The sequence below is a fragment of the Pogoniulus pusillus genome, chromosome 43, assembly GCF_015220805.1.
Source record: "Pogoniulus pusillus isolate bPogPus1 chromosome 43, bPogPus1.pri, whole genome shotgun sequence".
Classification (NCBI taxonomy): domain Eukaryota; kingdom Metazoa; phylum Chordata; class Aves; order Piciformes; family Lybiidae; genus Pogoniulus; species Pogoniulus pusillus.
In genome coordinates this window covers 1,832,105-1,845,508 of record NC_087306.1, presented here as the reverse complement: position 1 = coordinate 1,845,508, position 13,404 = coordinate 1,832,105, and the positions used below count along the sequence as shown (strand labels likewise).

At 64.9% G+C, this 13,404-nt stretch overlaps 1 protein-coding gene across 1 annotated transcript in view; it reads left to right on the top strand.

Moving 5' to 3' along the window:
* VPS45 (vacuolar protein sorting 45 homolog) overlaps positions 1 to 13,150 on the top strand; it is a 36,837-nt gene extending 23,687 nt beyond the window's left edge. Inside the window, exons 12-15 of the mRNA XM_064175957.1 lie at positions 1,141 to 1,248; positions 3,290 to 3,411; positions 6,058 to 6,189; positions 12,660 to 13,150. Coding sequence (XP_064032027.1) covers positions 1,141 to 1,248; positions 3,290 to 3,411; positions 6,058 to 6,189; positions 12,660 to 12,747 — 450 coding nt within the window. The 3' untranslated portion in view covers positions 12,748 to 13,150. The remainder of the gene's footprint in view (positions 1 to 1,140; positions 1,249 to 3,289; positions 3,412 to 6,057; positions 6,190 to 12,659) is intronic.
* Positions 13,151 to 13,404: the final 254 nt, after the last annotated feature.

Below are 13,404 nucleotides of genomic sequence, written 5' to 3'. Positions count from 1 at the left end.
CTTGGCTGCTCTGGGCACAGCCAGGGCAGGGCCCAGGGGCACAACTCTGGGCACCAGCCAGGCCAAGCCCATGCAGAGCAGGAGCAGCCAGGGCAGGGCACAGAGGGGCACAGGCAGGGCAGGGGTTGGCAGCTGTGGGCAGCCTGCTCCAGCCCTCCTGCACCCCCACCCCCACCCAACCTCCTCCTCCTGCCCAGGGGCAACCTCCAGGCCTGACCTTGTGCCCCCTGCCCTCTCACAGGCCCCTTCTTGCCCCCCCCTCAGACGCTGCTCAGGTCCCCTCTCAGCCTCCTCCTCTCCACACCAGGCAGCCCCAAAGGCTCCAGCAGCTTCCTCCAGTGCCTTCCTCATCCTCACAGCCTCCCTTGGGAGGTGCCCATGCCCATTTCAGGTGCCCAAGGCCAGGCTGGCACAGGGCTGTGGGCACCTTGGGCTGGCTGGGAGGTGCCCATGCCCACAGCAGGTGCCCAAGGCCAGGCTGGCAAAGGGCCTTGAGCACCTTGGGCTAGCTGGGAGGTGCCCATGCCCACAGCAGGTGCCCAAGGCCAGGCTGGCACAGGGCTGTGGGCACCTTGGGCTAGCTGGGAGGTGCCCATGCCCACAGCAGATGCCCAAGGCCAGGCTGGCACAGGGCTGTGAGCACCTTGGGCTAGCTGGGAGGTGCCCATGCCCATTTCAGGTGCCCAAGGCCAGGTTGGCACAGGGCTGTGAGCACCTTGGGCTGGCTGGGAGGTGCCCATGCCCATTTCAGGTGCCCAAGGCCAGACTGGCACAGGGCTGTGAGCACCTTGGGCTAGCTGGGAGGTGCCCATGTCCATTTCAGGTGCCCTAGGCCAGGTTGGCACAGGGCTGTGATCACCTTGGGCTAGCTGGGAGGTGCCCATGTCCATTTCAGGTGCCCAAGGCCAGGCTGGCACAGGGCTGTGAGCACCTTGGACTAGCTGGGAGGTGCCCATGTCCATTTCAGGTGCCCTAGGCCAGGTTGGCACAGGGCTGTGAGCACCTTGGACTAGCTGGGAGGTGCCCATGCCCACAGCAGGGGGGTTGGAGGGGATGATCTCTTCCAGGCTATGCCAAGCTGTGAGGCTGAGTGGCCCAGAGCTGTTGGCAGTGCCAGGGTTGTGCTTTTGCCCCCTGCAGCTGGTGCCAGCCCTGCTGGAGTACGGCGGGAAGCGAGTGCCAGGCAGTGACCTCTTCAGCCCCAAGGATGCTGTGGCCATCACCAAGCAGTTCCTCAAAGGCCTGAAGGTGAGCAGCTGCCAGGGCTGGGGGTGGGCACTGCCAAGGAGCAGGCCTCATCCTGCCCCACGCTTGGCATTCAGGGAGCTGAGGGCAAAGGAGAAGCTCCCTGGGAGCCAGCCCAGCAGGCTTGGCACAGGGTGAGGGGGGTGAGAGCCTGGCACAGGTTGCCCAGGGTGGTTGTGGAGCACAGAAGCACCCAATGGGATCAAAGCTTCTGTGCTCCACAACCTCCCTGGAGGTGCTCAGCACCAGGCTGGATGAGGCCCTGAGTGGCCTCAGCTGTCCCTGCCCATGGCCCTGCCTGATCCTTGAGCTCCCTTCCAGCCTCATCCCTTCTGTGCAGTCTCAGCCTGGCAGAGTGTTTGAGGTGGCAGAGGAGAGGTGCTGAGCTGAGCTGTGCCTGGTGCTGAGCTGAGCTGTGCCTGGTGCTGAGCTGTGCCTGGTGCTGAGCTGAGCAGTGCCTGGTGCTGAGCTGAGCTGTGCCTGGTGCTGAGCTGAGCTGTGCCTGGTGCTGAGCTGAGCTGTGCCTGGTGCTGAGCTGAGCTGTGCCTGGTGCTGAGCTGAGCTGTGCCTGGTGCTGAGCTGTGCCTGGTGCTGAGCTGAGCCTGGTGCTGAGCTGTGCCTGGTGCTGAGCTGAGCTGTGCCTGGTGCTGAGCTGTGCCTGGTGCTGAGCTGAGCCTGGTGCTGAGCAGTGCCTGGTGCTGAGCTGAGCTGTGCCTGGTGCTGAGCTGAGCTGTGCCTGGTGCTGAGCTGAGCCTGGTGCTGAGCTGAGCCTGGTGCTGAGCTGTGCCTGGTGCTGAGCTGAGCTGTGCCTGGTGCTGAGCTGAGCTGAGCCTGGTGCTGAGCTGTGCCTGGTGCTGAGCTGAGCTGAGCCTGGTGCTGAGCAGTGCCTGGTGCTGAGCTGAGCTGAGCCTGGTGCTGAGCAGTGCCTGGTGCTGAGCTGAGCTGAGCCTGGTGCTGAGCTGAGCTGTGCCTGGTGCTGAGCTGAGCCTGGTGCTGAGCTGAGCTGAGCCTGGTGCTGAGCTGAGCTGAGCCTGGTGCTGAGCTGAGCTGTGCCTGGTGCTGAGCTGAGCTGTGCCTGGAGCTGAGCTGAGCCTGGAGCTGAGCTGAGCTGTGCCTGGTGCTGAGCTGAGCTGTGCCTGGTGCTGTGGGCACTGCCAGAGGGAGCTGGGGGGGTGCAGCCTGCAGAGGAGAAGGCTCCAGGGGCAGCTGAGAGCTGTGGCAGAGCCTGAAGGGAGCCTGCAGGGAGGCTGCAGAGAGCCTTTGGCTGAGGGAGTGTGAGGCAGGCCCAGGGCAGTGGTTTGGAGCTGAGGCAGAGCAGGGCAGAGTGGAGCTGAGGCAGGAGCTGGGCAGCAGCAGGGAGGGCAGAGGCTGGCACAGGGAGGGCAGAGGCTGGCACAGGCTGCCCAGGGAGGCTGTGGCTGCTGCTGCCTGGGGGTGCTGAGGGCCAGGCTGGAGGAGGTGCAGCTGAGAGCTGCCCCTGCCTGTGGCAGGAGCTTGGAGCTGAGCCCTGAGGTCCCTCCCAGCCTGGGCCCTGCTCTGCCTCTGTCCCTCTCTGCTCTCAGCACCTCCTGTGCAGCTCTCTGCTGCCTGCTGCAGCCGCCAGGGCTTGGTGCTCAGGGCAGGGCTCTGCACCCCCCAGCTCTGCACTGTGTCCTCCCTCCCTGCTTGCAGCCTGCTGTGGGGGCAGAGCTGCTGCTGGGCAGCTGCAGCCTTCTCCAAGGCTCTGCTCTGGGCTCCCTTTGGCCTGGCTGGAGCTGGCCCAGGCTGAGGACATCTCCCCCTGGAGCAGGAGCTCAGCCTGAGGGGGAGCATCCTCCTGGCCCTGCCTGTGGCTGCAGGAGGTTGGAGCTGAGCCCTGAGGTCCCTCCCAGCCTGAGCCCTGCTGTGCTGAGGTCAGCAGCAGTGAGGGGCTGCAGAGCCTCTCTGGGTGGGGCAGGTTTGCTGTGCCCATCAGCTGCTGCTGCTGCTGCTCCCCCTCTGCCTCTGCTGCTCTGCCTCCTGCCCTGCTGTGCCCTTCCTGACCACAGCTCCTCTTGCTCTCTAGGGGGTGGAGAATGTCTACACCCAGCACCAGCCTCTGCTGCATGAGACCCTGGACCAGCTCATCAAAGGGAAGCTCAAGGACAGTCACTACCCCTACCTGGGCCCCAACACCCTCCGGGACAGGTAGGGCAAGCTGCTGGGGGTGCCCTGCTGGGGCTGGGGAGGCAGGAGATGCTCTCCAGAGGGTCCCTGTGGGGCTGGGGGTGCAGGAGATGATCCCAAGAGGGTCCCTGCTGGGGCTGGGGGGAGCAGGAGATGCTCTCCAGAGGGTCCCTGCTGGGGCTGGGGGTGCAGGAGATGCTCTCCAGAGGGTCCCTGCTGGAGCTGGGGGGGGCAGGAGATGCTCTCCAGAGGGTCCCTGCTGGGGCTGGGGGTACAGGAAATGATCCCAAGAGGGTCCCTGCTGGGGCTGGGGGTGCAGGAGATGCTCTCCAGAGGTCCCTGCTGGGGCTGGGGGTGCAGGAGATGCTCTCCAGAGGGTCCCTGCTGGAGCTGGGGGGGGCAGGAGATGCTCTCCAGAGGGTCCCTGCTGGAGCTGGGGGGGCAGGAGATGCTCTCCAGAGGTCCCTGCTGGGGCTGGGGGGGCAGGAGATGCTCTCCAGAGGTCCCTGCTGGAGCTGGGGGGGGCAGGAGATGCTCTCCAGAGGTCCCTGCTGGAGCTGGGGGGGGTTGGGCAGGAGATGCTCTCCAGAGGTCCCTGCTGGAGCTGGGGGGGGTTGGGCAGGAGATGCTCTCCAGAGGTCCCTTCCCAGCCACCCACGCTGGGATTCAGGGATTCTAAGTGGGAATTTGGGGCTGGGGCTGAGGCTGTCTCCTGGGGTGGGATCTCAGTGGGTGTGAGGCATCTTCTGCACCTGCTGGGAGAGTGCCCAGGGGCAGGGCTGGAGCTGCTGCTCAGCAGCTCAACCTCTCAGCTCCCAGGGGTTAGGATCCTTCCCCTTGTCCTGCTTCACCTCCACCTGCCCCTGAGGCCAAACAAGAAGGCTGGGGAGGGACTTTGGGCATGGATTTGTTGTGCTGGGGAGGAGTGGGAATGGGGTGGAGGATGAGGAGGGTGGATTTGGACTGGAGATGAGGAAGAGATTGTTCAGAGGGAGGGGGAGGAGACTCTGGAATGTTGATGCTGGAGTCATGGAGTGGGTTGGGATGGGAGGGAGCTCAAAAGCTCCTCCAGCTCCAACCCTGCCATGGCCAGGGACAGCCCAGCCCAGGCTGCTCAGGGACTCCTCCAGCCTGGCCTGGAACTCCTCCAGGCAGGGGACAGCCACAGCCCCCCTGGGCAGGCCTGAACAGCTCCAGGGAGGTTGTGGAGCACTGAACATGATCAGGGCTCACACTCTGTGCTCCATCACCTCCCTGGGCAGCCTGTGCCAGGCTGGAGCAGCTCCAGGGAGGTTGTGGAGCACTGAACATGATCAGGGCTCACACTCTGTGCTCCATCACCTCCCTGGGCAGCCTGTGCCAGGCCTGAACAGCTCCAGGGTGGTTGTGGAGCACTGAACATGATCAGAGGTCACACTCTGAGCTCCATCACCTCCCTGGGCAGCCTGTGCCAGGCTGGAACAGCTCCAGGGAGGCTGTGGAGCACTGAACATGATCAGGGCTCACACTCTGTGACTCTGTGCTCCATCACCTCCCTGGGCAGCCTGTGCCAGGCCTGGACAGCTCCAGGGTGGTTGTGGAGCACTGAACATGATCAGAGGTCACACTCTGTGCTCCATCATCTCCCTGGGCAGCCTGTGCCAGGCCTGAACAGCTCCAGGGTGGCTGTGGAGCACTGAACGTGATCAGAGGTCACACTCTGTGCTCCATCACCTCCCTGGGCAGCCTGTGCCAGGCTGGAGCAGCTCCAGGGTGGTTGTGGAACACTGAACATGATCAGGGCTCACACTCTGTGCTCCATCACCTCCCTGGGCAGCCTGTGCCAGGCTGGAGCAGCTCCAGGGTGGTTGTGGAGCACTGAACATGATCAGAGGTCACACTCTGTGCTCCATCACCTCCCTGGGCAGCCTGTGCCAGGCCTGGACAGCTCCAGGGAGGCTGTGGAGCACTGAACATGATCAGAGGTCACACTCTGTGCTCCATCACCTCCCTGGGCAGCCTGTGCCAGGCCTGGACAGCTCCAGGGAGGTTGTGGAGCACTGAACATGATCAGGGCTCACCTCTGTGCTCCATCACCTCCCTGGGCAGCCTGTGCCAGGCCTGAACAGCTCCAGGGAGGTTGTGGAGCACTGACCCTGTGCTCCATCACCTCCCTGGGCAGCCTGTGCCAGGCTGGAACAGCTCCAGGGAGGCTGTGGAGCACTGAACATGATCAGAGGTCACACTCTGTGACTCTGTGCTCCATCACCTCCCTGGGCAGCCTGTGCCAGGCCTGAACAGCTCCAGGGTGGCTGTGGAGCACTGAACATGATCAGGGCTCACCTCTGTGCTCCATCACCTCCCTGGGCAGCCTCTGCCAGGCTCTCCCCACCCTCACTCTCCTCAACTTCTGCCTCCTCTCTCTCTCTCCCCTCTCCCACCTCAAATCCATTCTCCCTCCTCCTGGCACCTCAAGCCCTTGTCCCAAGTCCCTCCCCAGCTCTCCTGCAGCCCCTCCAGGCCCTGCCAGGCTGCTCCAAGCTCTCTCTGCTGCCTCCTCCATCCTCACCAGCCCCAACTCCGCCAGCCTGTGCCCCTCCACGGGAGAGATTCTCCAGCCCTCTGCTCATCTTGGTGGCCTCCTCAGGACCCTCTCCTTGTCCCCCTCCCCTCTGTGCCCTGCTGCAGGCCCCAGGACATCATTGTCTTCATCATTGGAGGAGCAACCTACGAGGAGGCTCTGACTGTCTACAACCTGAACCGCACCAACCCTGGGGTCCGCATCGTGCTGGGGGGCACCACCATCCACAACACCAAGAGGTAAGAGCCAGGCAGGGTCCTCCTCCTCCTCCTCCTCCTCCTCCTGGCTGTCAGGAACTGCTGCTTGGCACCAGCAGGATGCTTGGAGGCTTCACCCCTCAGGCACCCAAGGCACAGCAGGTGTGGAAGTGCTGCCAGCACAGCTCTGCTCTTGCGCTGCGGGACCCAGGGGAAGCTTCCCTGGGCACTGCTCTGAGCTCCAGGGCAGGGCTGTGGCTGTGGGAAGTGTTTCTGGCTTGGAACTCATCCAGGCCCAGCTTGGGACCTCTGGAGGTTATCTCTGCCCCCTACCTCTGCTCCAGCAGGGCACCCACAGCAGCTCTCTCCCTCCCCAGATGGCTTCTGGGCTGAGCCCAGCGTTGGCTCTGTGCTGCTTGCACCTCCCTGACCCAGAGCTCTGGGCACAGCTGTGCTCAGGGTTGCTGTTTGGGGCTACCATGGAAGGGTTTTGTGTGCCCAAAGGCTCCAGCCCTGCCCCTGGGCACTCTCCCAGCAGGTGCAGAAGATGCCTCACACCCACTGAGATCCCACCCCAGGAGACTGCCTCAGCCCCAGCCCCAAATTCCCACTTAGAATCCCTGAATCCCAGCGTGGGTGGCTGGGAAGGGACCTCTGGAGAGCATCTCCTGCCCCCCCAGCTCCAGCAGGGACCCTCTGGAGAGCATCTCCTGCCCCTTCCCTCCCCAGCTCCAGCAGGGACCCTCTGGAGAGCATCTCCTGACCCCCCCCAGCCCCAGCAGGGACCCTCTGGAGAGCATCTCCTGCCCCCCCCCCCAGCCCCAGCAGGGCACCCCCAGCAGCTTGCCCAGCAGCACAGTGCCCAGGGCAGGCCTTGGCAGCTCTGCACACCAGGAGGCTCCACAGCCTCTCTGGGCAGCCTGCTCCAGCCTCCTGCACCCTCACAACAAACAACTTTCTCCTCCTGCTCACACACAACCTCCTGCCTGCCACTTGCTGCCCCTTGGCACCACTCCCAAGGTGCCAGCCCCAGCCTCTTGTCCCCCCCACAGCCTCTTGCTGAGCACTGAGAACTTCTCCAGACCCTTCCCCACCTTCCTTGCCCTTCTCTCTGCCCTGCTGCAGCTCCTCAATGCCCTCCTGGCACTCAGCAGCCCAACCCTGCCCCCAGCACTGCAGCTCTGCCCTCCCCAGTGCCCAGCCCAGGGGCACAATCCCTGCCCTGCTCCTCCTGGCTGCCACTTGCTGCCCCTTGGCACCACTCCCAAGATGCCAGCCCCAGCCTCTTGCCCCCCACCCCCCCAGCCCCTTCAGCTCAGAGCCCCTCTGGGGCTGCTCTCCTGCAGGCTCTCAGCCCCAGGCTGGGCAGCTGCAGCCTTCTCCAAGGCTCTGCTCTGGGCTCCCTTTGGCCTCGCTGGAGCTGGCCCAGGCTGAGGACATCTCCCCCTGGAGCAGGAGGTTGGAGCTGGGCTGAGATGAGACATCAGGAGCAGGAAATGACTCCCCTGAGGGTGAGGAAGGCCTGAGAGAGGTTGTCCAGGGAGGCTGTGGCTGGTCCAGGGCCAGGCTGGATGAGGCCTTGAGCAGCCTGGGCTGGGGAGAGCTGTTCCCTGCTGGGTGAGCTCCGAGCTCCATTCCAACCTAAGCCTCTCTGTGACCTCCTTTAAGCTCAGCTCTGCCCCGGTGCAGGAAGCTGCTGAGGTGTCTGCTGTGAGGCAAAGCAACCTTTGAGCTGCTCCAACTGCTGCAGTAATCCTCTGGGTCCCTCTGCTGAGGCCTTGGCTCACTGCTGCTGGATTAGGGCTGCTGTGGCCCAGGCTCCAAGCAGCTTTGGCCACTAATGCCCTGAGCAGCATTAATCCTCCTGCTCCCATTGGCCTCAGCAGGCAGCTGGGACTGGCCCCCAGCAGCTGGCATGGAGCTGGGGGCTGCCTGCAGGGCTGGGAGCCAAAGCAGCCCCCAGAGGGAGGGAGCTGGAGCTGGGTGGGGGCTGTGTGGGAGATGAGGATTGGGTAGGAAGGGACCTCAGAGGTGCCAGGGGCAGGGACAGCTCTCAGCCTTCCCCGGGATGGTGGCAGAGAGGAGAGGACCTGCCCAGAGCCCAGCAGGGCCCCACCCAGGAGAGGGCTTCAGGGGCCACTGCTGCTGCCCCTCCAGGCCCAGCTCAGCTCAGCACTCCCCTGGGGTCACCTCCACCCCCAGCATCTCCCCTGGGGTCACCTGCAGCTCCCCTGGTGTCACCTGCAGCCCCCCAACGTCTCCCCTGGGGTCACCTCCAGCTGCCAACACCTCCCCTGGTGTCACCTCCACCCCAAACATCTCCCCTGGTGTCACCTCCAGCTCCCCAGTATCTCCCCTGGGGTCACCTCCACCCCAAACATCTCCTCTGGGGTCACCTCCAGCTCCCAGCATCTCCCCTGGGGTCATCTCCTGCCCCAAACATCTCCCCTGCTGTCACCTCCAGCCCCCAGCATCTCCCTGGGCAGCCTGTGCCAGGCTCTGCCCACCCTGTGCCAGCCTCTGCCCTCCCTGCTGCTGCCCAGCTCCTGCCTCAGCTCCACTCTGCCCTGCTCTGCCTCAGCTCCAAACCACTGCCCTGGGCCTGCCTCACACTCCCTCAGCCAAAGGCTCTCTGCAGCCTCCCTGCAGGCTCCCTTCAGGCTCTGCCACAGCTCTCAGCTGCCCCTGGAGCCTTCTCCTCTGCAGGCTGCACCCCCCCAGCTCCCTCTGGCAGTGCCCACAGCAGAGCTGCTCCAGCCCTGCCTCCCCTTGCTGCCCTCCTCTGGCCTCCCTCCAGCAGCTCTGGGCCCTGCTGCTGCTGCCCACAGCACTGCAGCTGAGCTCTGAGCACAGCCCAGGGCAGAGTCTCCTCTCCTGCCCTCTGCCCACTCTGCTCTGCCTGCAGCCCAGCTCACAGCTGCCTTAGGGCTGCAGGAGGCCACTGCTGGCTCCTGGGCAGCTTCTCAGCCTCCCCAAGGCTCTGTCCTGGGAGCTGCTCTCAAGGTCCTCTGCTGCCAGCCTGGATTTGTGCCTGGGCTTGGCCCCAGCCAGCTGCAGGAGCCTGCCCTGGCACCTGCTGAACCTCCTGCAGCTGCCCCTGGCCTACTTCTCAGCACCCTTCTGCCTGCCACTGCAGGCCTCTGTGGCCCCACACAGCTTGGGGAGGCTGCCCCAGAGCCACTGCCCACACTGCTGGCCCCAGGACAGGGCCCTGAGGAGCTTCAACTGCTCCCTGCAGCTGGACCCTGAGCCCCTGAGCTGCTGCAGCCCAGCTGGGAGCTCTCCATGCCCAGGCAGGGGCTCAGCTCAGCAGCTGGATGCTGCTGCAGCCTCTGCAGGAACAAAGCCAGGAAGAGCAACATTCCAGGCTGGCTCCTGCTGCCTCCCAACCTTCCTGCAGGGCTGAGGAGCCAGGAAGGGGCAGGCTGGAACCCTCCTGCTGAGCCCTCCTGGGCACTCCTGCAAAGCAACCACCTGAGCTGCCTGCTTCTGCCCCCAGCTCCTCTGCCTCACCTCCGAGCCCCTTCCTCTCCTTTGCAACCCCTCTGGACCCCCCTCAGCCCCCAAGGCTGTGCCAGCAGGCAAGCTCTGGGCACTGTGCTGCTGGGCAGGCTGCTGGGGGTGAGCTGCTGGAGCTGGGGCTTGGAGGAGATGAGCTCCAGAGGCCTCTTCCCACTCAGCCAGGCTGAGACTGCACAGAAGGGAGGAGGCTGGAAGTGAGCTCAAGGATCAGGCAGGGCCATGGGCAGGGCCAGCTCAGGTCACTCAGGGCCTCATCCAGCCTGGTGCTGAGCACCTCCAGGGAGGTTGTGGAGCACAGAAGCACAGAATGGGATCAAAGATCCACAACCTCCCTGGGCAGCCTGTGCCAGGCTCTCACCACCCTCACTTCTTCCTCACATCCACTTTCAGTCTCCATTCTGACACTTCAAACCTCCTCCTCCTCCTCTCATCCCCAGCCCTTCTCAACAGTCCCTCCCCAGCCCTCCTGCAGCCTCCTGCAGACCCTGCAAGGCCACTCCAAGGGCTCCTGGAAGCCTTCTCCTCTCCAGCCTGCACAGCCCCAACTCTCTCAGCCTGGCCTCAGAGCAGAGCTGCTGCAGCCCTCTCAGCATCTTGGTGGCCTCCTCTGGGCTGGCTCCAACACTTCCATGTCCTGCTTGTGCTGGGGGCTCCAGAGCTGCCCCCAGGGCTGCAGGTGGGGGCTGAGGAGAGCAGAGCCAAGGGGCACAATGCCCTCCCTTGCCCTGTGCCCACACTGCTCTGGCTGCAGCCAGCACAGGGTTGTGTCTGGGCTGCACTCACCCTGCAGGCTCCTGTGGAGCTTTGCCTCAGCCCAGACCCCCAGGGGCTGTTCCTCAGGGCTGCTCTCAGCCATTCCCCACCCAGCCTGGAGCTGTGCTTGGGGCTGCACCCACCCAGCTGCAGGACCTTCCACTTGGCCTGGCTGAATGCCCTGAGCTTGGCCTGGGCTTCTGTGTCCCCCCTTCAGAAGGGACCTGGGAGAGGCAAAGGCACTGCAGTGCCCACAGCTCTGGCTGGGAAGTCTCTGAGTGAGGGGACAGAGACCATGGAAGGGCTCAGGCTGGAAGGGAGCTCAAAGCTCCTCCAGCTCCAACCCCCTGCCCTGGGCAGGGACAGCTCCACCAGCTCAGGCTGCTCAGGGCCTGCAACACCTCCAGGCTGGGGGCAGCCACAGCCTCCCTGGGCAGCCTGTGCCAGGTCTGGCTGAGGGCAGTGAAGCAGCCTCAGGCAGGCTGCAGATGCCACTGAGCTGGGTGGGCTGCAGAGCTGCTGAAGGCTCTCTGGGGGGGCTGGAGCCAGAGCTGAGCTCAGTGGGGTGAGGCTCAACAGAGCCAAGACAGAGGCAGAGCAGGGCCCAGGCTGGAAGGGACCTCTGGGACCAACCTGCTCCAACCTCCTGCCCTGGGCAGGGACAGCTCTCAGCTGGACCTCATCCAGCCTGGCCTGGAGCACCTCCAGGGAGGGCACAGCCACAGCTGCATCACAGCAGGAGACTCTGACCTGAGCCCTCTGCTCTGCCCCAGAGCCTCCCTCTCTGCTGGGGGGTGGCCCAGGGCTGGCTCAGCTGCCCAGGAGCAGGCTCCTGACCCCACAGCTGGAGCTGTAAGTGGGTAACTGGGTCAGACTGGGGATCCCCTGGGATTAGTCCCTGCAGTTCTCTGCTTAACCTGTGCCTGAGTCAGCCCCAGGGGCCAGATGTGCTCCTGCTTTGCCTTCAGCTGACTCTGGAGCACTGGGAGCACCTCCTGCCCCCACCCTGCCCCTGCATGGGGCATGAGCAGAGCCTGGCACAGGCTGCCCAGGGAGGCTGTGGCTGCCCTCAGCCTGGAGGTGTTCCAGGCCAGGCTGGATGAGGCTTTGAGCAGCCTGGGCTGGGGGAGGGGTCCCTGGGCAGGGCTGGAGCTGGAGGAGCTCTGAGCTCCCTCTCGACCCAAACCTTTGGCTGAGGCCATGCAGGAGCAGCTCTGGGGGAAGGTTGCTCCTGAGAGGAGACTCTGCCCTGGGCTGTGCTCAGAGCTCAGCTGCAGTGCTGTGGGCAGCAGCAGCAGGGCCCAGAGCTGCTGGAGGGAGGCCAGAGGAGGGCAGCAAGGGGAGGCAGGGCTGGAGCAGCTCTGCTGTGGGCACTGCCAGAGGGAGCTGGGGGGGTGCAGCCTGCAGAGGAGAAGGCTCCAGGGGCAGCTGAGAGCTGTGCCAGAGCCTGAAGGGAGCCTGCAGGGAGGCTGCAGAGAGCCTTTGGCTGAGGGAGTGTGAGGCAGGCCCAGGGCAGTGGTTTGGAGCTGAGGCAGAGCAGGGCAGAGTGGAGCTGAGGCAGGAGCTGGGCAGCAGCAGGGAGGGCAGAGGCTGGCACAGGCTGCCCAGGGAGATGCTGGGGGGCTGGAGGTGACAGCAGGGGAGATGTTTGGGGTAGGAGGGGACACCAGGGGAGCTGGAGGGGACCCCAGGGGAGATGCTGGGGTCTGGTGGTGACACCAGGGGGGAGATAAAGGTGACCCCAGAGGAGATGTTGGGGGTGGAGGTGACCCCAGGGGAGATACTGGGGAGCTGGAGGTGATCCCAGGGGAGATGCTGAGCTGAGCTGGAGGGGCAGGGGCAGCAGCAGTGAGCCTGGTGCTGAGCTGAGCCTGGTGCTGAGCAGTGCCTGGTGCTGAGCAGTGCCTGGTGCTGAGCTGCTCCTGGTGCTGAGCAGTGCCTGGTGCTGAGCTGAGCCTGGTGCTGAGCTGTACCTGGTGCTGAGCTGTGCCTGGTGCTGAGCAGTGCCTGGTGCTGAGCAGTGCCTGGTGCTGAGCTGTACCTGGTGCTGAGCTGAGCCTGGTGCTGAGCAGTGCCTGGTGCTGAGCAGTGCCTGGTGCTGAGCTGTGCCTGGTGCTGAGCAGTGCCTGGTGCTGAGCTGAGCTGTGCCTGGTGCTGAGCTGAGCTGTGCCTGGTGCTGAGCAGTGCCTGGTGCTGAGCTGAGCTGTGCCTGGTGCTGAGCTGAGCTCTCCCCGCAGCTTCCTGGAGGAGGTTTCCTGCTCAGCCTTCCGCGGCCGCAGCTCGGAGCTCTCCCAAGCCCTGCCCAGGTCGAGCAGCAGACGCTGAGCCCGAGGCTGCCCCCGGAGCTACCTGCGCGGCTCCGGAGCACATCTGGACCTTGGCATCCTTCTGCTGCTGCTTCCCACCCGTGCCTGGAACCTGCGTGGGCGCCAGAAGCTGCTGGAGCTGGAGCTGGCCCCGGGGCCGTGCCCCAGGCTGCGGTGGCCTCTCCTTGGGCACTCCCCAGCAGCTGCAGGAGGAGCTGGGACAGGTCCCTGCCTGCAGGAGGAGCTGGGACAGGTCCCTGCGGCGGCTCCGGGGGCTGGAGGGGCCAGAGCCTGCTGAGCCTCTCCTCAAGGAGCTCCTGGCCCAGGCTGCTGCTCGGAGAGGTGAAGCTGAAGGGCACTGGGGGGGGGGGGTCTGGGGTCTGTGTCTCTGTGTTTGGAGTCCTATTAAAGAACTGAACCCAGCCCTGGCCTGGAGGGACTCTGGGAGAGCTGGGAAGGGGCAGACAGGGCAAAGGATCAACTTGATCCCAAGGCAGGAGAGCAGCAGCAGCAGCACAGGGAGAGGATTTCTACCTCTCTGCTCTGCTCAGCCCTCCCCTGCAGCACTGCAGCCACTGCTGGAGTCCCCAGCACAAGGAGGGACCTGGAGCTGCTGGAGAGGGCACAGAGGAGGCCACCAGGATGGGCAGAGGCTGCCCTGTGGGGGGCACAGGCT